Source organism: Poecilia reticulata, linkage group LG14 (genome assembly GCF_000633615.1).
Source record: "Poecilia reticulata strain Guanapo linkage group LG14, Guppy_female_1.0+MT, whole genome shotgun sequence".
NCBI classification, from domain to species: Eukaryota; Metazoa; Chordata; class Actinopteri; order Cyprinodontiformes; family Poeciliidae; genus Poecilia; species Poecilia reticulata.
This window is the reverse complement of record NC_024344.1, coordinates 21,818,943-21,843,168: the sequence shown is the minus strand read 5'-3', so window position 1 is coordinate 21,843,168 and position 24,226 is coordinate 21,818,943. Positions and strand designations below refer to the sequence as shown.

The window sequence follows — 24,226 nt, the reverse complement described above, 5'->3', positions numbered from 1 at the left end:
TTTTTTTCACCATCTACTTGTCTCTGTGTTTTACAATTTGCCGCCACCTCCAGCAGACGAACCTAGTTAGTTTTTTAAGAAATAATTTGGATTATTTCAAATCCTAGAATGTAACACAGGTTACACTTCACATGACTAAGCTTTGTTCATGTTATGAGGAGGAACTTGGAATCATCCTGGAGAATGACACAATGAATTGCTCTTCTGTCAATCAGTCACACTTTAAGGCGAGTGTTTTCTGCCGCTAGGTTACACAAAGCAATTAAGGTCAGACACATTCGCCTGTGTTCTTCTGTTGGTCTTGACACCACCGTTTGTTTGCTTGCACCAAAAGTTTTTTTTTGTCTCAAATTTGCTGAAGCTTTGTCTTGACATGTCTTTATGTTATTATAAATTTTAGCGGAAAATCATAAAATCAGAATATTCTGTCTGCAATGTCCGATTATGTTATATCAATCCAGTTATTACCATTTAAAGAGTAGGAGGAAAGCGGGTCTCATTGGATGAGACCCAATGTTTTTTTTTTTCTTTACTCCTCTTCCAGTGAAATTTAAAGCAGTCATTGCCATAACTAATGGCTTATGAAAGCATCCCATTTGGGCTGTGAGTTAATAAACAAATAATACACAATCTGATTTAAGACTGATCAAGGAGTTCAAGCCCAACTCAGAGAAAGATTCTGACAGCAAATCAAAGCAGCGAGGAGAGATGAACGGTGAGGCCAAGTGGATTCTTGGGTCTTGATTGTTGAAACTTGTTAAGTTGAGTTAAACTAAAATCATTTTTAAAATGGTTTAATGGTTATATTTTAAACATTTTTGAAACATAAAAATGGTTTTATGTCTCAGCATAATTTACATATGGTTTTACGTTAAAACAAACCATATAATTGGCTCTATATAGAATGCTGTTGCTTTGTTAATTTTACAGTATCAACTGTCTTATAAACTAGTAGTGCTGCTTAGCAAATCTTGGGTTTGCAGCTTGGCACTGACTAGCATCATTTAGCTTAGCATTAGTAAACCTAGCAGTGGTTTTCAACAACTGAGGGTTGGTATAATTTGAGCAGCAGTTAACTAGCTGGACAGTAATGTTCTTCAATCAATCTTTCAGATTAGAACCAATTAGCCCCATCATACCAGTGACCAGCACAGTTAGCTTCAGTGATTGACAATACTTGTAAACTTAGACTTATGCTTCTTTATTGCCATTGCACAAAGACACAACAGTACATTTGGCAACAAATTGTTGTTGCTTGGCTACCACAGTAAACAGAAAAAAGTGCTGAATGCCTATAAGTGTAATTATAAATACATATAGAATTATAACAAAGTTACTGGTGCAGATAAGACAAAAAATGACCCTAGCAGTTATTAGCAGTGTTGTCAAGCCTCTGCAGTTTACTACAACAGACTTTTAAACTTTTTTTCCCAGTAAATTGATGAGAAACTATTTTTTTTACTAAAGTCACAGTTAAAAAAAGCCAGTTAAATAAACATAGAAATATTACATATTCTACATTCAGATGGTCTGTATTCTGTTTCTAAGCATTAATTTTCTTCAACTACACTTAAGAAGAAAAATATTGTCCATGCATTAAGAGGGGCCTGATGAAGTACTTGATATAATGCCTAAATATAAGTATTTATGTTTCAAGGAGAACCAGCTCTTATCATAATTAATTAAACATAATTAAACATACTAACAATTTTTATTCTACAATGTAAGCTTCTTGTGGCTCAATATTTGCAAACATTTCCACTAACTGCACAACCGCTCAGCTGAATTTCATCCTGCCCATTTGAACAAACCAACAGCTTCTCTTGGACAATTTCCTCACATGAACGACTCGCCTTAGCTCCTTCCACGCCATTTCTCTTGTATTGAGGTCAAGACTTTGAATTGGCCATTGCTGAACATTAATGTAATTCTTATCAAGCCATTTTTTGGTTGAGCAACCTCAACATTTAGTGCCATTGTGTTGCTCTCTAACCCACTTTCTGCTCAATTCATAAACAAATTTACTGAGTCTTTTATTGATGGAGTAATACAAAAAGCATTACTTCATCAAGAATAGAAGACTGTCTTGGCCTAAATGCATAAAGTGAAAAATTAAAATTTAACTGCTGAAGTCACCACAGTTGGAATAGTTTGCCAGCAGGACTAAAACACAGCAGCTGCAGGTTTTAGTAGCAGACTTGGATAATATGAGTTACTTGGATAATATGAGTTATCTCTTATGATGAATATTATGCTTTAAAATTGATTTGAATTGTCCTTCCATTTCTCTGTGCATCTATCCATAATAGCTACATTGAAATTTTTTTTTAATATCATAAAAAACATTAGAAAATAAAGTTGTTGTTTTTTTTTAAGTACTAGTTCCTTATATAACGTATTTTTGTAAGTGAACTAATATTTTTTAACTTATATTAAGGATTTGTTGACAAGCCCCTATGTCTTGTTGAAATGTTAATTGAAAGTTAATTTTGTCTTGTTTCAAGTGTATCACCATATTTGGACTATAAACTAGACCAAAAGCACTTGGTAAGTTTTTGTGTTTTTCCATAGACTGAAATATTTCAAGCCTGTGTTTCGTCTAATTTTGATGATTGTGGCTTTTAAGTAATAAAAACTCAGTGCCTCAGAAATTTTGAGATAACGCTCAAAAATTTGAGAAAAAATGTCAAAATTTCACAGCTCCAAACAACTTTGTTAGATTTAAAACAACACAGGTGAGTAAATACAGTAAGCCAGTAAGGCCTGTAGGACACTTCACCATCCCCTTTTTTTATTTCCAGAGGGAACTGATGAGAATTCAGTTCTCCTCTTTGATGTCTTCTCTCCGTTTGTGTTCGCTTTAGGATCCAGCGGATTTAAAGCACGAGGGAAGATGTTTGAAGTCAAATCCACCTCCGGGAAGCTGCTGTTTTCCGCTGATGAGCAGGAGGTGGTGGTCGGCGCAGAGAGACTCCGGGTGATGGGTGAGTGGCCTTCCGAAGCGTCAGTCCAAAAAGATGCAGATTTTTGTCAAGTGGACAAAACATTTTCAAGATGTTGGTTTTAAGGGGCTTTTTGGAGGATGTATCAAACCGAGGTGGATTAAATGCATAGCGAAGCTCGCATTAGCATCATAAGGAGAACGAAGTAAAGGCCTCAGATCTCATGTTCGAGTTGACAACCTGCAAAGTGCGGATAGAGGAGGATTTTTTTTTTAAGCTTTTCCTCAGAGGGAGGAAATTTAAGCAGCGATAGCGAGGAGCTCATATTTCCAGCAGGACTCTGGGGGAGAGGAGGTGACATGTAGTTCTTTAGACAAACGAGTTTTGCGCTTATGACGGGAGATAAGAAGTGACAGAGCTGTTTTAACTGGACAGCCTCCGAGCAACAAAGACGTGACAAGTGATTTCCTGTGTGAGCAGAGAGAGGTGCAGCGGGAACAGTGAGGAGGCGCAAACAAAGCATCTGCATACAATTAAAGCTGCAACAAAGACGGTCCCGCAGTGTGATGGGAAACGGAATCTGCCCGCAGGAGTTGACAGATTTAATGTCGTCTTTCTCTGTTTCGCAGGGCCGTGTCACAAGATTTCAGCATTAAATTAAATGGAAATTATGAAATTTGTTTGACAGCGAGGCTCAGCGTGAGGGTTATTACCAAGCCGCTGCTGAAATTACCATTTTCTGGGTCTGGAGGAAGAGGGGGAAATTTATGCAGCCGGGGACCTCGGGAGGTCAGATATTCGACCAGGGAAGCTGAATAGATGATATGCTAAGTGGATGGATTTGCTAAGCAATGAGTTCGCAGCTGGAACAGCCATCCAGTGACTTCACAAAGTCAATGGAGATTTCCAGCAGCAAATTATTCCTTCTAAACTACCTGCATAGTTTATTTCTCTGCAGACATTTAGATGCATCTTCACTGAGCTTTATTAAGCAACCTGTTGCACATCTCACTCCTGGATGGAGTGATTATACAACAAGTCAAGTTTATTTGTAGCACATTGCAGCAACAAAGCAGTTCAAAGTGCTTTACGCCATAAAACATAATATAACAACCAATTATGAAGCAGCGATAAACATTATATTTTGCCAAATGTCATTATCGTAATCATCAAGACTATAATTATATAACTGATCATCAAAGGCAGCGCTAAACAGGTGGGTTTTGAGCCTTGATTTAAGTTTTCTGGAAGTTCGTTCCAGATTTGTGGTGCATAGAAGCTGAAAGCTGCGTCTCCATGTTTGGTTCTGGTTCTGGAGATGCAGAGCAGAACCAGAACCAGAACCAGAAGACCTCAGAGGTCTGGAAGATTGAGACAAGAACAACATGCATAAGTCTGCCATTGCACAAAGTTAATACAATTGTGGGGGGGGGGGTTCTACACAGACAAAAAATTTAAACTACTATATCTACTAATACTTGAGACGCCAAATAAAATGTCAATAACTGCCTATTTCAATAATTCAAATATACCTCAATATGCATTAATTCACACGGTGGAAAGCATTACCATTAGCTCTGCTACGTTAGCTCTGCTACGTTAGCTCTGCTACGTTAGCTCTGCTACGTTAGTTCTGCTGAGTTGATTCTGATGTGTCTGTTTTTTTTTCTAGACTTTTGTTCATCTTTTTTTGGTTGACTCATTGCCTGTTTTGACAGCTATTTCCTCTGTTTCTGGTTGCTGAGCAGCTGGAAGGGTTAGTGCCCTTATTTTTTTAATGGTTATGATGCGTAACCGTGGCAACAATGTATCTGTTTTATAACCAAGAGCAGCTGAGTAGCATTTCAAAAGCTCACCTAATACCTGAACTATGATCCCCAGGCCCCAAAGGAATTAAAAAGGAGGCTTTGTGGATGCAGAGACGTTTTATTTTGAGCAAACCTTAAAACTTTCGCCAAAAAGAGAACGCAAATTAGGTGTGTTTCCGTCTGCTGGATTCAACCAGGTAATTTTGTCAAATATTAACGCTATGCATGGCTTTAATAACAGAAAGTAGAGGTTGTAAATTAGCTTGGATCACACACCTCAGAAAAATAGAGCAAGTCTTTAAATTTTCTCTAATTTTGTGCCTTTGGTAAGGCAGAGAACCACAAGTGGATGGGAGAGTTTTCCATCTCCCATTTAGCACATTAACTTTATCAGAAAAGCTAAAAGCCACCTCAAGTGAGCATTAAAAAGTTTACATCAACCTTTTCCAATGTGATACTTCAAAAGGGAATAATAAATATAAAATAGAGTAAAGAAAACATTGATGAAAACACAGCTACAGTAGTTTTTTCTATGAGAGAATGAACCACACATCTGTAATTCATCTCCCAGAGCCTGCCCTGACATTATGTGATGTCGCTGAACAAGAAAAGTGCATTTTTCCTTTTTATCCACCAAAACGTGACTTGGGGTTTGTCTGTTGAAGGGACATGGGACGGTGCAGCAGGAGACCGGAGAGAGCGTTAGCAGGAAGAAGTGCAGGGAAGCATGAAAGGAGCAAAAAGGAAAAAGCTGCTCACTGGGATCAAGTTAAATGCAGGGGAGCCAGGTTCAGGATAATGTTTTGTTTTTAAAAGATCAACTCTGACTCACACTTTCCTAGTTATGACTGAAACTCTTCCTAGCAAGCTGAAATTAGCTGGATTAATGTCAACTGGACGTTAGTTTCTGAAACTAAGCACAAATCCCAACATCTGTAACCGTAGAATTCTCTAAACATCTAGTCTGGTGAGGAAGTGATTGAGTTTTGTTGCGTTGCAAGACGACTCGACACCCAAGAGTGTGTGTCAAGTCCACACACACCCTTGTGGTGCCACCGCGTATCACTGTGACATCTGGACAAGCTCAACCAGAAACTGTTCCACCAGATGAGACGCAGACAGGGCAGCATGAGCGCCACATGAAAATGACTTCACTTGTTTAGAGAGTTATCATGTAGCTGCTGTTCACTGCAGTTTAATGAGCGGAAGAAGCTAAAACTACAGAAAGGGATGATGCAACAAGGATCAATCGGGTTGATATCTGGACTTTGACTGGGCCAATCTTTATTCTGGTTCCTTTCCAGTTATTCTGTCATAGATTACACCATGTTCCAAATTATTATGCAAGTGATATTTTCTCAGATTTTCTAGAATGGTCAATGCAAATGATGGTCAGTATAATTTTCAAGACATGAACAATTACAGTATAAATAAAATTTTACTGAACAGAGCTCCCAGTGAGAACAGTATTTTTGTCAAAAATAAAAAACTCAAAATGCACTGTTCAAAATTATTATGCACAGCAGACTTTCTAAACATTTTATGAATTATAAAGAACTGCAAACGGTCATTCATTGAATGTGCTGCATTAAGTGGTCACGTACTAAAATCAAAAGCTATTTCAATGTTAAACATCTTAACAGGGGCTGCACAGTTGGTAGAGCTGTTGCCTTGCAGCAAGAAGGTTCTGGGTTCAATTCCCGGCCCAGGGTTTTTCTACATGGAGTTTGCATGTTCTCTCTGTGCATGGTGGGTTCTCTCCAGGTACTCCGGCTTCCGCCCACAGTCCAAAAACATGACTGTTAGATTAATTTTTTTCTCTAAATTGTCCCTAGATGTGTGTGTGTGTGCATGGTTGTTTGTCCTGTCTGTCTCTGTGTTGCCCTGCGACAGACTGACTACCTGTCCAGGGTGACCCCGCATCTCGCCCAGAACGTTAGCTGGAGATGGGCACCAGCAACCCTCCCGACCCCACTGAGGGACAAGGGTGTAAAGAAAATGGATGGATGGATGGATGGATGGATGGGTCAGTGGAGGATGGTGACCACATCATGAGTTTCCCCCCTTTTATGCCCATAGCAGCCAATGACACAGTGTTATTCCTTGCAGTTTTCATTGTCATGCATGAATATGGTTTTGCTACTGAACGTACGGCTCTTCTTTTTGAACCATGAAAGGAATTGATCAGTCTGAAAGTCCACATACTTTGCTGAGGTCATTTTTACACCTTCGTGGACTCTGAAGGAGCTGACCAGCTCTCTCCCCATGACTTTGGCCCAAAAAATTACTCCACCACCTCCTTGCCTACGTCACAGCCGTTTTGGGATATGGTGGCCATCCACCACCAATCCACTACTGCGTCCATCTGGACCATCAAGGGTTGCAAAGCAGTCATCAGTGAACAAGTCTGTTTGAAAATTAATCTTCATGTAGGGCTGGGCCCCCATTTCTGCTTGTGAGCCTGGTTAGGGGTGGCCGAATAGATGGTTCATGCACCACAAGCCTCCGGAGGATCCTACACCTCGAGGTTGAAGAGGCACCAGCAGCTTCAAATAACTGTTTGCTGCTTTGTAAGGGCAACAGCTGCTCTCTTAATCTGATGAATTTGTCTATCAGAAACCTTCCTCATGATGCCTTTATCTGCACAAACTCTGAATCAGTCACAAATGTCTTCACAGTATAACGCTTCAGTTTTCATTAAATATCTAATGTTTTCATACCTTGTCAAATGATTTTCATCAGCACAGAAATCTTTTCTCCTTCCAATATTGCTTGAAACCTGAGGCTGATTAACAATGTGGAACATCCTTCTTAAGTAGATTTTCTTTAATTGAGCTCACCAGACAAACTGATCAACCTGGATCTCTGAAATTAATTATTGTGAGTTAAAACTCTGTTGTTGCAGGATCTTCAGTAGGTCTTTGGTTTTTGTTCTTGAGATGACTTGCATGTTTCAAGACATGAGTTAACCTATCAGAAGTTTCCAAAGCAATGACATCATCATCTGGACATTTTCAAATTGCTTAAAGAGGCAGGAATCTTTCTGCAAACTCCTGACTTTGAATACATAAATAAATTAATCTCTAACATGTTATTTATTTCAGACCCCATATTGTACATCTTAGCCAATTTTTAAAATCTTGCTGTAAACATCTTTCAACCAAATGTTCATATTTCCAGTAAAAAAACAAACTCACAATACAGTGTCCTAGAAAAACTCAAATAGTTTTCAGTTCCAATATTGAATAAATAAGTTAGCATCAGACAGATTATTATTTATCATGTAATCCCAGCTCTTTATTAGACTGATGTCAAGTTAACTCTATGTTTTACTGGCTGTCCACAGAAGCACTTGTGTTGTTTTCTATATCATTTTATACAAGTTGTCAGAGGACCTTGCACAGAAACTGTAAATAAGAGAATGAATAAATCAGATAACGTGAAGGACATAAAAAAATAAGGTTTGCATAAACTTGTTGTAAGGAAATCCTTTAAGTGCATGTGGAAGGGCTGAGTTAATCATCTCTTGTTTCTTCTGTGATGTTCTTTGTCTTGCACAGCAGGATGTTTTGTGAAGGAGCTTAAATCGCCCGCAGTGAGGATAATTAAATTAAATCAAGTTTATTCATGAAGCACGTTTAAAACAACTAGAGAACAAAAACACAAGATAAACTGATTAAAACCATGCAAATTAGAAACACCAGACTGTTAATATAATTAACGACTAAATATACAGTGCCACAGAAAGTATTCACACCCTTTATCTATATTATTACATTATACTTTACAAACTGTAAAAATGTTGGCGATGTGAGCTTTTGTTTTAATGTTTTAATATGAATCTTTAAATCCTGTGCAAATATTTTCCTTTTAGATTAAGTTATACCCCAGGGTGTAACTTAATCTCTGAATGAATCCAGCTGTTCTCTGAAGGCTGCACAGGTTTATTTGTGATGATTAGTGAGCAAATAACATGATGAAGATCAAGGAACAGCAGACAGGTCAGGGACAGATTACAAAATAATAGTCCAAACTTTGAGCATCTCAAAAATCCAATCCATCATTATAAACCTGAAGAAGTATGGAAGAAAGAAAAGTAAACTAACCAAAACCTGGACGTCCACCCAAACTGACAAACAAGAAGAGCATCAATCAGACAATTATTAGTCTTTGAACTGAAGACAGTTTGATTGTTGAACACTTAGTCAATTATGGCTATGTTAAGGGAAGACAAATGCTAAACTAGGGCTGCTCAAGTTCAGTCCTCAAAGGCAATTTTTTTGTGATTCTGTATCTACAAGTTGCATGATAGTATCTCTCCATGACCAGTGGTGGGAAGTAACGAAGTACAAGTACGTCGTTACTGTACTTAAGTACAATTTTCGTGTATCTGTACTTTACTTAAGTAGATTTAATAATGGATACTTTCTACTTTTACTCCACTACATTTTACAGTAAGTATCTGTACTTTCTACTTCACTACATTTCTACAAAAGTGTCGCGTTACTCGTTACATCCAAGTCGCGTTGCTCTTTTTTTCCGTTAAAATGTGAAGTTCAGGGATTTAAGGTGGCGCCGTAAAATCCAAGCAATAACGTGACATAGTGTCTGTTGTCACCCATCGGCTCCACCTTTACTCGCTTGCGGAGCTCCAGACATGCGCAGTGGTTTCCTCTGAGCGTCAGTAATATAATAGCGCTGCATAAATCATAAGATATGGCGACATGTAAAATCAGTAGCGCTTCGCTTTCACAGACGGTGGGACTTCGTCCAATTTTTAACGTCACTTGGAAGGAAAGCATCCAAGTGACGCTTCCAAGCGTCACTTGGAAGCTTCCAAGCTTGGAAGCTTGGAAGCTCCACGGATGCTAGCATCCGTGGACGTGATGCTAGCAAAGCTAGCTGTACTGACTGAAACACATGTTGCATCTGCATGAAAAAAAGTTGTCACTCATGCTCTGAATTACTGTGTGAAGATGTTGACTGAGGTGTTGCATATATGGGACAACGCTGTGACCAAAGTGCAATATTGTAATATGACATTCATGGACGATCCGATTCTTCTGGATGGATCTTGACTAAGTCCTATAGGACTGAAGCCTCAGTGAGAGCCGTTCTTTGTTCTTGTAATGCTCTGCGTACACTGCAGTAGCTATTTTATTTCATTAAAATATCTTTATATTTAATTGGCGAATAAATAAAACAAGAACGTAGGAACACAGAGCATGCTCATTGCTCTTTGTTTTCGTCACCTGTCATGGTGGCAGACGTTGCAGCAGGAGGGAGGATGAGAACAGTCACGATGCTCCTCCTGCTCCTACTTCTTGCTTATTGGGCCTTGGACAGTGTTCATAGTTGAGCTTGTTAATTGCTATGTTTAATGGTGCAGACAATTATTATTTCTGACATTGGCAATATGGGCAACCGCACAGAGCGTTATATTTTGGGGATGGCAGGAGACCTCTGTGTATTGTGGCACAGAGATGAAAGCAAAACAGAATGAAGAAGAGTTTGAATTGATACTGGTTAAATTTATTTCAGCTCTAAGTATTTAATATCTAGGTGTTTTATGGGAAAGTGAATCTTTCAGATCAATTTGAGAAGCAATTTTGATAGGTGCACTTAATGTTATTGTCATGTAGCATGGGGTGCTGGTTTTGATTTGGTCTTGGGTTTAGTGGTCCAGACTACAACTCTGCTACGAGGCTCCTTGGTTCCATGTCCTCCTCTGCCAGTTGGATTTCTTTCAAAATAAATGTGTGGCAAARAAAGTGAAGTTCATGTTATGTTAGGACAGGAGACCAGATGTTTCCATCCCTGAAATTATGATGCATAGAATCACATATCTAAGTCTAAACTATGTTACAAAGTAAACTCAATAAAAACATGCTTTATCTGTGGCATTGTTCATTAAAATGGCACATTTCTGATGTATTAAAATTAAATACGATTGGTACACTTAATGATATTAGCGATTAGGTAATGCATTCAGCAAGTACTTTTACTTTTAATACTTAAGTATTTTTAAAAGCCAGTACTTTTTTACTTTTACTTAAGTAAAATGTTAATGTGGTACTTTGACTTTTACTTAAGTACATTTTTGTCTGTGTATTTGTACTTTTACTTAAGTAAATTTTTTGAGTACTTTCTCCACCACTGTCCATGACTAGGCTCTGGTATCTAAAAGCAATGTTTGCTATCATGTCCAACATTGCTGAACTTAACAGAGTATAAAAGTCAATAAAAATTAGACCCAGTATCTCTGACATTCACCTCCATGTAAGCTATTAATCCTCCACCTCATCTACATTCATCGTCACCTTTCCAGCCTGACAGAGTCACAGTTCATTACTGTCAGACCCCTCGCTGAAGGGATCCTCCCTGCAGACGGCGGCGCAGATGGGAGACAACAGGACCAGTGGCGTTCTGAGTCGGGTCATGGAAAGGTGGACCGCTTGTTGCAGTATTTATTTCAAAGTCAAAACAGTGTGTCATTCCACCATCTCAGGAACTTTTATATATATAAAGCCCTGCAAGAGAGAAAGGAAAACACATTTATCTGTTTGGAGAAACTCAAACTGGCTCAAGGTTTCATTTCTGACTTCATTCTGGAAAAGCATTTAGAGGAAACGTATTTTCTAGTTTTCTGACATGTTTTCGGTATCATCCAGCCATAATTATAATGGAGGATTGAAATGTTTAACTCTGTGTGTAATGGTCTAGATCTACTTCTTTGAGCGCTTTTGTAGAGCAGTGTTTTTGTTTTTTGAAGAGTTACTTTGATACAGTTTAAAATGTTCTCACAATAGCTGCGCTGCTATTACAAATGTGCACAAAACTTTGGTGATCTTCTGTTACTGTTTAAAAACATTCAACAATAGAAATGTAAAATCAAAGGACTAACATTGTTCCGGCAATAAGCCATTTAACATCATCCTCTTAGCACTTCCTGTTATTTTCTTTGTGTTTTTTGCCAGTAGTAACAACCGGTTGTTGATTATGACTCGTGAGTATTTCCATTGAAATACACTACCTTCCATACAGCTGAAAAACCACCTCACCCTAGTGCAAAGACTTATTTAAAAAAACATGACTATTTTAAAAAATTGCTGTTTTCATTAAAGCAAATTTATTTTTTGTAATTCCAATTTGCACAATGTTAAGGTCAATACAAACATGGCTAGTGAATGTCTTTTATTATTTTATTTTTGTTATTTAGGTCTACATATTTATACTGCTTCTAAGAGGAGGTGGGAATCACCATAGCAACCAGCATTTCCCAGCAGGTTCTTCAGTTAACTTTCAGTTTGGGTCACAGAAGGAAGTAAATATATGTTTGATTTAAACCTGTTGACAACAGTAGAGGGTATTATTATGAATTTATCATATCTGATGAATTCCGATATTAAAGCAGCAGCAGAAAATCTGTCCACTCCTTTATTGTCCTCTTTAACACATGAAAGAACGGAGACATCTAATAAAGCTGTCACATGTCATTACAGACCCCATTGTTCCCTTCCCCTCCAATAAAACGTATAATCATCCTCTCCATATATCTTTAATTGGCCCCACTGAGGTCATTGGAAATCCATGAGGCTGCTGTCAGTGGCTGCTGGAGCTATTTGCAGTGCAGTCAGATCCACTAACAGACTCCCAGCAGGACGAAGACGCTGGTGAACAAACATGTAGAGAGAACAATGAATAATTCCTTAAATATCTTCTCTGGGTTGTTTCCGAGAAGTCTGGCTGCAGATGGTTCGGTTTTAATCTACGGCGTCAACAGTAAGTGTTTCTGATATGGGCAACGTGGGCAGCTGCCCAGGGCGGCTTCGCGTCTAGGGCGGCATGAGTTTTGTTGTTTGGGTTTAGCTGCATAAGGATGACATATTGGGTTTTCAACAAAAAATACTACATTTTTGATGGTGGAAATTTGTATAAAGCTAAACTACAACATATTTGGGCATACTGTGCACATTCTATGAGCTGCATGTATCGATTGTCTACATTTCTTGTGACAAATTCCTTCATTTCCGACAATCTGAATGGATATTTGCAAGCTTGATGAGTTGGTGGGGGCTTAGGCCTCAAAACTATAGTTACTAATTTCTATGAATTGGTAATGTAACATGAACTGTGTTAAATAGCCGTTAACTGGAAGAGGTGTTGCTTGGTCTCCTATTCTGAATATTTCACAAATTAGAAATATGTAGGCCCGTTTGTTTTTATTTTATTTGTTAGCTGTTTGCTATGTTAGCATAAAAGCCTCTTAGCCTGCTGTAACAATTTCAAATAAGAATGAATCTAGATGACCAATATTTACAAATATCATATATTTCCTTACACTTTTGACACTGTCAGCGCGACATCACAACCTTTTTTCTCTGATTGACACCTCATAAACCTGTACTGCAGCACATTTCCATGTTTTTCAAATAAGATATTTAAAGAAATTGTGCCTGTGCTGGCTAGTGGAAATTTAAATGATGTCATGATTTTTTTAAAAAGCAGCAGAGGGGGAACCGAACACGCCTCTAAGTGTCAAAGCTCAGACCATCATGTGTCATATGATGGTTCAACAACTACCTAATTAAAGGTATGTTTACCTTTTGTTTTTTACCAGAGTTACCTATCTTTTTACAATACACGATATAATTATCAACCTAAAACAATCTATGTATGTAAAGGAATGTAATTTTAAACCTTATCTAAATGCATGTTTGGTTTTATAGGTGACCTATTATGCTACCTTGCACTGCTTAGGATAGGTCTATGGGCGATACAAAACATACATGTTGATTGGCTTCATGCAGCGAGACAGAGAACAGTCACAGTGCGCTCTGTGTGGTTGGTCACTTCTTGCTTGTTGCTCCTTGGTCACGGTTCATATTTGAGCATTGTTTACTGTTTTGCGGTATCTTAATTTCTATGTGTAAAGGTGCAGTCTGTGGTGGTTTCTGACATGGGCAAAATGGGTCAACGCCCAGGGTGTTATCTTTTTGGGGATGGCATGAGACCTCTGGATTATGGCACAGAGATGGGAGCAAAGCAGAATAAAGAGTTTGAGTTGATAATGATATTGATATTGATTAGATTTATTTCATAGAATCACAAATCTAAATCTAAACACAATAAAAACATGCTTTATATGCAGCATTGTTTTTTAAAACGGTACATTACTGATGTTTTAAAATTAAATACAATAGGTACATTTAACGATATTGCTTTAGTCATTAGGTGATACATTCAGCAAAGACTTTTACTTCAAGTAATTTTAAAAGCCAATACTTTTGTACTTTTACTCTAGTAAAAATGTTAATGTGGTACTTTAATTTTTACTTTAGTTCATTTTTTATTGTTTATTTGTACTTTAACTTTTGTACATTGTTTAAGTACTTCCTCCACCACTGGTAGAGACACATATTCAAAATGTGCATTTTGCATAACAAGTCCCTTTTAAAGTCCTAAAATTGTAAAATAAAATAAAAAAACACCCTGAACTAGTCACAACCTGTGCATTTTTATTCTGCTACAATTGCTGCCAAATCTGTTTCCAACGAGTTAAATAAAAGTCTGCAGCGCAGCAGAGGTTTTGGAGTCACTGGGTCAGCCGATATTCCCTCAACAAATTTTCCTGCGAGCTGCATCCCGCTCGGTCCCGCCTCGAATCAGACTCCAACTCCGGAATAAGCACTGCTCACTGAGGCGGTGCGTGCCTCTGGTTTTCCCCTCAGAGCTTAGAGAGGGAACTGCGGCGCAGCCGACTGTACTGATAAATACAGTACACGGCTTGGAGCGCAGAGCAGGAGCGGCCAGAGGTGCTTAAATTTTACGGGCAGGGAGCAAAGACAAGAGTCGGCTTAGCAGCAAGGATTAGAGTCATGTTAACATCCCAGGTTCACAGGAAACAAGGCGAGCAGGCAGCTCTCTAGGTAGCAAATAAATATATATTTTTTAATTATCTGATTAAATGGAGTTTAGTGAGAATGAAAAAATTGAAATTATCAACTTTTTTCCTGTTTACAATCGAGTAAATGTTGGAGCACCATGAGAATGCTCCAACATTTTATAAATCCTCGTTTTTAGGGGTTTTTTTGCATCAAATTTTGCGTTTAGATTTTCTGAACATATTCTCCATCAGACAGAGGTCTGGGCTTTGACTAGACCATTCTAGAACATCTTCCTTGTTTTCCTCAAACCATTTCTGTGTAGTTTTACCTTCACTTGGTTCAGATTCTGTAAAGAGAAAAAAAATATCCTGTGAAGCACCTTTTGCTATCGGATTATTAATCGGATAATCCAAAAAATAATAATCAATAGATCAGCCCTACACTGCAAAAATAGAAAAACATTACCAAGTGTTGTTCCACTGGCAGAATATCTTACAACAAGATATTTTCCCATGTTCTAAGTTAAATAATCTGCCAGTGGAACTGGTACTTTTTCATCAATACTATGGAATTATTTACTTGAAACTGAAAAGTTACTTGTGAGTTAGATTTGTCTTAATTCAAATGTAGTAGGACGTATGCACCATAAACTAAAAATACTTGGTAAGATTCTGTGTTTTTTTTGTATTGATGTTGAGCCAAAAGTTCTGAGCTTTTCATATGTTCATATTGGACTTTTTTGTTCTTTTTTTTCAATGCAGATTCATTTTTGGTCCAAATGATCAAGCATACACTACAGGATTGCCTTATTGCATTTCAGGCAATAAAATGTTACTTTATTTAAAAAAATGAATTTCATTATTTCCATCTTTTAGTAGATATATAAAATGTATATATAAAAAATGTGCAAATGGTTTAATGAATGACAATCTCCCTATTTTTTATCCATTTAATCATCAGGATTATTTGTCTTAATAATCCATAGAATGATCAATTACTAAAATAATCGTTAGTTGCAGCCCTAGTTTGCAGGATTGTTTTTGGTAATTCGTTTCTCAATAAAAGCCAAATTTTGTTGATTGATTGATCTGAAAAAGCAATAAAAGGGTAAAACATCCAAAGGGGGTAGATATTTTTCATAGGTGTAAAATCACAAAGCTTTCAGAAGGAAACTAATTGTGCTGTGAGGAGAAATATGTTTCTGAATCAGGAGTAAACAGAGAAAACCTGTCCCTCCTGGATTCCCTCTGTGTTTTGAAGACTTGTAATTCCCCACCTTCTGTTGTTTTCTAGTCGTTGAGAGCATCTCCATTCTTCTCTTCCTTCATCTCACACCTGCATGGGCTCTCTCCCACTGACACAAAGCAAAACACACATGATGCCTTCATGGTAATGAAGACTCGCCAAATTGATCTGGAGGGCCCCAGAAAATAGCAACACTGCCTGATTTTCTTTCCCTTTTTTGTTGTAATTATAATCAAACTCCTTTCATTACCTTCAATTATGTGGCTCTGAAGTCTTTTCAGAAAATGTATTCAGGCTCTGATAATAGAGCAGGGCCGGCTGCTGGGGGAAGAACCGAGGTGAGAAGGGGGGAGGGAGGTAATTGGAAGAGTGTTTTTACTCCCACCGTATGGTACGCGTTATCAGCTATCCCTGAGCTTTGATGCACTCGCTAAGTAATCACCGCTCCACATTACGGAGCTCATTCTCTTTCATGTTCTGCAAAAGCAAATGAAAGATCCCCGTGTGATCACAGAGAGGATTTCGTCCAAATATAAGACTTCTTCGTCTGAGATCAGAGTCGGAACGGAAACCAAAGATCAATGGTTTTTATGCTCAGATGAGAAAACAGGAAGTTATGCATGCAGAACAAACAAGTCGTTTAGTCAGTGTGTCAGGAAGTAAGAATTTATGTGTTAGAAACTCTGGATGAGCAGAATATGACTGGTTTAATTAGAGTAAAAATGAAGTTCAAGCCGCTGGATGTTTCCACCAATAACCCGGCAATGTTTAATGCATTTCTTCTATCTTTGAAAGATACAACTAATATTTTCCAACTAATGACACTTGAAGGTTCTCCAATGGAAGAACCTATGAATAAGATCACAAAACATGTTTTTTAGTTATCCTTAATTTATTTTCTTATTTATTCTTTATTCTGGCATGGTTTTTGTTTCCCCATCTCTTTCCCACTTTTACCCAAAATATCTGTGACCGTAGATGAAGTCAAACAAGCAATAATAAAGAAAAAGAAAATATTAATAATGAAAACCAGGAAATATCTACTAAGATGAAGAAAAAAAAGCCTCCTAACCCACCGCTTGGTTATGTTCTGTTTTGTATTTGTCTTAATGGCAGCCATTTTAATGTATACCCCTTTTTTATTTATTTTGTTGTTGTTTGTTCTCTTGTGTAATTGGTTATTTGTTACTTTATAGATCAGTACCTCTGTTGGTCTATTTTGTATAAAAAAAAAAGTGAATACCCTGTGTTAATACACACAAAAAAGATTTAATTACTGAATTAACTTTAACTTTCCATTGAGAAGATCTGAACCAACAACTAGAACAAATCAGTTTTAGCCAAGTGCTAGAGGAGAACTGATGAGTTTTAAGGGTATTTTCACACTTCATATTCCGGTAAACTAGGTTCGATTGAGGACCAAAACTGCAACATGTTAAATTTTCAGTTGCTGCAGTCCGATTTCACACTGCACTTTGTTCAAACCAACCAAACCCTTTAAAAAACCTGTTCACACGTACTCTCTTGTAGTGGCCCTGCACCAAGAACCTCTGAAAGAAACGACACAAAAACAAAGCAAGTGCCTTTTTAGAAAATGTAAACAAAAATGGAGTGCTGTCAAGTTTGAACTGTTTTAGGATTTCTCTTTTGTTGTTGGAAAAAAGGCCCTGAGCCATTTCTACTACTAGCGCTAGATACGTGTTTGTTTTTGTTGTATTTACCCAGAATGCTCTGCACTGTAGTCCACTTCCTACTTTTGGAGTGGTCTCCGGTCCTCTTGGCGATCACATATGCATTTGAACCGTACCAGAGTTCATTACAACCAGAGTGAGACCTAGATTTTTAAGCAGACCAGAGTTCATCTTTTGGTTCCCATCAGAGGTTGATTATGTATTCAAACCTCCATAAACGAACCAGAATATCTAGACAAATGAACAATACAGGACTGGTGTGAATGAATCCTTGATCAACATGTGATGAAAGAAAATCTTAAAATGTGTTCTGTAACTTTTTTATTTAGTCTCAAAACAACTCAGAAGTTTGTAAGCAAGTTTCAGGAGATGAATATTTCAGGTCCTGTTTACGCCCGCTCCTCTCAACTTTAGCATTGAATAAATTTCTCCCTTGCTGTTGATGTGACGTCTCATCACTGCAGCTGTTTTAGCTGAAATGTGTCAACATCTGCCTGTCCCGCTCAGGACTCCTTAAAAACCCGTCCGAGGACATTCGGGGTTTCAGTTCGCAGATGGATGAAAACAATTCCTTCTTCTTTTACAACCTTGCTGTATCACGTACCACTCCGAAGTGAGAGAGTGAAACCGAGAAAAAGCCCATTAAATATTAATTTATGCATTCTGGAGGAGAAAGAAAGAGAGGCTTCTTTAAAAGGGTCCAAATGAATTTTTTAGAAGTGTGATTTTATAAACTACTTTAAAGCGTAGAGTGGATATTCTTTAGAACAAAGGATCAAATTTTATTTTTTGGTTAAGTTTTAAGTTTTGTCATTGTAGTTACCTGTAGAGGATATTAGCTATAAATTCAGTTGGATTAATTTACAAAAGTGTGGAAAAATATTTGTCCCCCTATAGATTTCTTCTGTTTTTAGTGTGACTAATCACATTTTTTGGTTTACTGTATTTTCCGGACTAAAGAGCGGACCACACTATAAGCCGCACCCAGAAAGTAAAAAAAAAAAACAACTGGACACATACATATATAAGCCGCTGGTATCTCCACCGCTCTCGGTTTTCCACAAGAAAATCTGCTATTAAGGAAGCAGCCCTTCGTCTCCAACACCGAACTATGAATTTGTTCACGCTGAGCTCACGTGCAGCGGCTCTATTTCCCGCCTGTACTGCCAGATCTTTAGCCCTCCATTTAAAAGCTGCATCATATGTGGTTTCCATGATGAGGGGGTATGAGTTTAAATACATTTCTCCGTTTCTGCTGCTAGCATACGCTTGTTCTAAACGAAAATTAGCACTTTGATTTACAATTTTGACTTCCAATGATTCACTTCCTGCTAAAGAGCCCCTTGGTGGTTAAAGAAAAATCCACAGAAAAGCCGCACCGAGCTATAAGCCGCATGGTTCAAAGCGTGGGGGAAAATTAGCGGCTAATAGTCCGAAAAATACGGTAGTTTCACTTCCCTTTCCATGGCTGCGTTGCTGCCACAATTAATGCAAAACATCATTTAAACCCTCTTAAACCCTTTAACCCTAACCCATCTAACAGCTTGACAAAGGCTAAAACATCTAAGTATTTTTGATCTTGTTTTTAGTGCAAATATCTTAATACAGTTGGGGAATAAAATTTACTTACAAGTAACTTTTAAAGAAGAAATAGGAGCTTATTTTAAGTTAATTAATTAATATTGACGGACGGACGGATGGGAAAAGTACTATTTCCAGTTAGATGTCTTGTAAATAGCAAAAACAACTAATGACAATGTGCTATAATTTTTTGCCGCCTGCTGGCTTTCACTTATATCTCTGCATCATGCAGAATCATTATCATTGTTACCGTCTGCATTCAGATGGACCTGAAACTGTGGAACTCCTGCGCAAACTCAGCAGAAAAGTTTTCTTGCTGCGCAAAGGAGCCAGCAAGTCGTCATTAAAGCAAATGATCCGTGAATCAGATTAGGAAAACAACTTCCAGCATAGATGTGAGAGCTGGTTGTTTTGGCACCATTACCCAGCTGGACTTCTTCTTTCTGTTGTTAATGAAACAACTTTGACCTTCGGCCCTTTCTCAGCTTGCAGCTGAGGGTCACAACCTGAGAAGCATTGGATGTCCGCTGTCCTCTGCACTCTGGCTGCGGGAGCTGTGACCCTCTCTGTAATGAGGCCGGCCTGTTTGTTGTTGATGGTTTTCTTCTCAGTTGCTCAGAAGAACTTGGCATTATTCTGTGTCTGTCTTTGCTCTGTGGACCTCCAGCAGGCGTCGAGTCAGCCTTTTTGGCTCCAGGTTGGCCTGAAAGTAAAATGTTTACCCACAGAAAAGTGCTTTTTCTCTCGTTTTTGTTGAAAGGATTTTAATGCTTTTCTTTTCAATGTGAGGAATGACTGCAGGGAAGGAACAGTCTAAAGACGAGACAACAAAAAAATAATTGCTTATACAGATCAAATCAAGACACCTGAAAGTTTCTTTGTGATTGTTTTTTCAATCATTTATTGTTTGAGTTTTTTCATGAGCATATTTTTTACTCTTCTGTTATCAACTATTACTGTACAAGTAAAGTGTTTTACTGGCTTCCTAGTGGCTATCTGAGGTATTACATGTTTGGGAAATTAATGAGCATTTGTAATAATTTCGGCAATTTTTTGTTTTCACTAGTGTTCAGAATTGTTTTATTCGTCAATGTGGCTTAAATCAAGGATTATGAAAATAAAAATAGTAAAAAGACATAAGAGAAAAAATTTCACAAATCAGCAGAAAGTTTCTAAAGTGAAGATGTGCTATAGCATGTTGCCTGGATACAGCGGCTTGAAGAACTTGTTTGTACTTAATTCTGAGTGGTCTAAAAACAATTTACAACTGCAACTGCTTGTATTTATGTGATGTATTTATTGGGTGCTTATTATTTATATTTTGGGTTTTTGAGGTCTGTTATGTATTTATAGCAGCAGTAAAGCTGCAAATACATCACTTTTATTTCAGCTTTATATTTTTGAATCCTCTCCAGTGAAGCTATTCTTAGAATACAATTGCATCAAAGTCCAATTTATGGCAGTGAATGACAGCAACTCTGACAACATGATATACCCAATCCTAGTAATGGATACAAAATGAAGCCTCTTTTCCTATCTTTAATTTGCCACCTCAGGAAATATTTCCCCCCCACACAAAACTTTCTGGGTGATCTTTATGTTTCATCAGATCTCCCCCAGTCTGGATCGTATATCCACCCTGACGGCTTCAGGCTGCTCCTCCTTTTACTCCCAGCTCTCCCTCCTCCAGAGTGGACATCGTTAAGCTGTAATAAGACCATAAAAGGCACTTGAGAGTTACTGCAGGGGATCGCGTCACAGCAGAGAGTATATTTAAAGCCAGACTAAGACAGACACATTTTATGGTGCTATCTGGAGTGCATGAGAAAAGTGCTACCCAGTGTAGTAACTGCTTACTTGTGAGATTGTGTTTGGCTCTGATCAATAGATCAATAAAGAGAATGAAATGCACATGTGGGTTTGCTGCATGATGCAGACTTATGTAGGATTCATGCTTACTCTGTTTGAGTAAGCATGAATTGTTTAGTGATTCATCATTAAACAAGCAATCAAACAAAACTTGAGTGTTTTGTGGTAAACATATGAATGCCTGTTGGTTTTAAATGAAGCTCTGTGGCCAAACCTGTTGATATGAGCCAACTTGCTGTATAATAAGAGTTGAACAACATTACTCTGAAATGGCAATTTCAGTTTCTGATACACAATCCAGTAGCTAATCAGGATCTACTAGATAGTTAGCCACAGCTGCCCGGGGCAGTTTGACAGAAGTGAAGCTGCCATGCTCCAGACCCTCTGACCACCACTAGCAGGCAAGGCGGATCAAGTGTCTTTGCCCAAGGACTTTGACATGGCGGGTGGAGCAGGGATCGAACCAGCAACAGGGGTGAACTCCTACCACCATCGCCATAAACAAAGAGTCAGAAACTCCTTATCTGTAAACGTTCAGATGTTTCCCTGTGGAACCTCTGGCTTGTTCCAGCTGACAATAGTTCACTGTAGAACTGACTCCATCTTCATCTGAAGGAAAAATGGTTCCTGCACAGATGCATACCTGACATCTGACTGTCAGCAGGGTGTGAGGACATCACCCACAGCTTTGTTCCAGGGCCAGCCTGAGCTCCAGCAGTCAGGAAGCCAGATTAGACAGTAATCATAGTGGAGGAAATAAGGTGCACCTCTACTCCCAGGCCCAGGGCAGATGGCTCCATCTCCAGCGAACACAGCCGAAGTCACAGCCAAGGGCGTCTGCAGTGATCACAGCTGGGCTGGTTTGTTTTGCAAAAGCAGTTCGATGTTAGTGACAGGCAGCGTTTGTTCTATAGGCAGCTCAGGAGTGTTATGTGCTCTCTGATTTTATCCTCCTCGACACATAATGGGCCATCTGTGTGAGCGAGGAGGTGAGCGCGCTAGCCGTAATGTTCTCATAACATCTTGAGGAAGCATAACCGACAGCCATGATGCAGTTCTTTCATCAGTGATGGCTGAGTTTGCTCTAAGGTGACTTTGGAAAAAGGGAGGTGGGGCAGTTAAATGAACTCTTTGAAAAGTTTTAAGTTTTGTTCCTCCATAGCAGAACTTCTTTAATCTAACAACTTTGATTGTTCCTACAAGCGACATTAAAGGAGCAGCGAAACAAAGTACATTATGTAAGACGTCAATGCAATGCAAGTTACAAGGGAAAGTGACTTTGTGTTTTTATTTTGCACAAGGTTTATAAAAGCTGTAGAAGACTGAAAAAATTTGTTTATACACAAAAAATATATTTTACAGAACCCTACCTGAAAACGGATTCAGATTCAGGTAAATGTTTCAGATCATCAAACAGATTTTATCACCAAATAAATACAATCAGTGTAAAATTTGGGTGTAATTAAGTCTTCCAAATGGACAATGACACTAAGGATGTAACCAAATACAGTGTTTTAAGTCAAAGTCAGTGTTTTGGAGTGGCCATCACAGAACTCTGATCCCAGTTCATTTTCTAAACATCATAGGTGGGAAGATCTGACTTGGAACATTCTTTCTGCATATGCACCATCAGAAATTGCATATCATTTCTAATAATTTAATCTCTTATTGAGTAAAACACATTTTTATTTTTATATTATGCGCATTACTGATGACATCCACTTTTGAATTCAAAAGATTGAATTGGTGAAACTGAGCAGAGTCTTAATTCAGAGCCCTCTCCCGCCTCGTGTTGGATTCAAACAGCTGCTGAGGTGCTGATTAATGCGTTCACAAGAAGGCAAACATGAGCGCGACAAACACAAGTCGCTCAACCCACACATGCTCTAATTGTCAGGATGGATCTTTTTGTTTGTTGTGTAAATACTGTGCCACTTGTCAGTTGCCCGGGCGATGCCCTCATTTGTGTTTGTGTCTGCCATATGGCTTTCTGTCATTATCAGGATAACAGGAGCTGATTGAATGGAAGGGATGCACAGTGAGAGCTTCTACCATCAGCATACAGGCCTCCATGCAGGACAGGTGCATGTTTTGATGCTTAGCTTATCTTTATATTTAGTAGAATTAATAAGGACATTATTACCTAATGTGTTCACTTTTTGTTTAACTACAACAATTAGACATACTGGCAAAAGAAATGTAGTTCTAATTTACTGAGACTTACTGAAGTTCTGGTTTATTTTGATGAAACCAATATTGTGTAGAATGTCAGGACAGGGTGTCTGCATCCTTAAATTCTTTTTTTATTTATTTTCTTTTTAAGTAAGTTGGCCTTAAAAATGTTAATCACAGGTTTTAAAGTTTGGTGTGTCAGGATCATCCTTTATAGTTATAGTTGTTTTTTTTGTTGTTGTTTTCTAGGGTGGGGGTTAAATTTAATTCAAGGTGGCAATAAAAAAGGTCTTTAAAAAGGTTTCAGCAAGTCAAATTTTAAAAAGTGTCAGTTTGACTGGCTGAATGTATCCATAAATACCTATTTTTCAACTCACAAAATAACAAGTATCAAGGATGCACTGATATAAAAATTCTGGCTGATATCAATATCCAATAATAATATTACTGATTTGACCAGTAAACAATATTTGGAAACATTACTTATATTGTGTGTCTTTTCCTACTGTTTTAACACCATTTAAGAAAATGACCACATGCTGGCATTGCTTCAACATAAACAATGCCAGCATGTAAAGTAAAGTAACCAATAAGTAAAGTAAGTAAGTAAACTTTATTTATTTAGCACCTTTCATAGACGTGAAAAGTCACAAAGTGCTTTACAGGCTCCTCCACTTCGAGAGGAGCCAGTTCAGGTGGCTCGGGCATCTGGTCAGGATGCCTCCTGGACGCCTCCCTGGTGAGGTGTTCCGGGCACGTCCCACCGGGAGGAGGCCTCAGGGGAGACCYAGGACACGCTGGAGGGACTATGTCTCTTGGCTGGCCTGGGAACGCCAGTTGCCCTGGTGAGGTGTCCCACCGGGAGGAGGCCTCGGGGAAGACCCAGGACACGCTGGCCTGGGAATGCCTTGGGATTCCCCCGGAGGAGCTGGAAGAAGTGGCTGGGGAGAGGGAAGTCTGGGCCTCGACCCGACCCTGGATGAAGTGGAAGAAAATGGATGGATGGATGGATGGATGGATGGATGGATGGA

General features: G+C 38.5%; 1 protein-coding gene across 4 annotated transcripts in view; it reads left to right on the top strand.

Moving 5' to 3' along the window:
• The window catches only part of sgcd (sarcoglycan, delta (dystrophin-associated glycoprotein)), a 274,197-nt gene that overhangs the window by 210,132 nt on the left and 39,839 nt on the right, over positions 1–24,226 (top strand). For all 4 annotated transcript variants that reach the window (XM_008428447.2, XM_017308640.1, XM_008428449.2 and 1 more), the window contains one exon: positions 2,865–2,984. In XM_008428447.2, the coding sequence (XP_008426669.1) occupies positions 2,865–2,984 (120 nt within the window). The remainder of the gene's footprint in view (positions 1–2,864; positions 2,985–24,226) is intronic.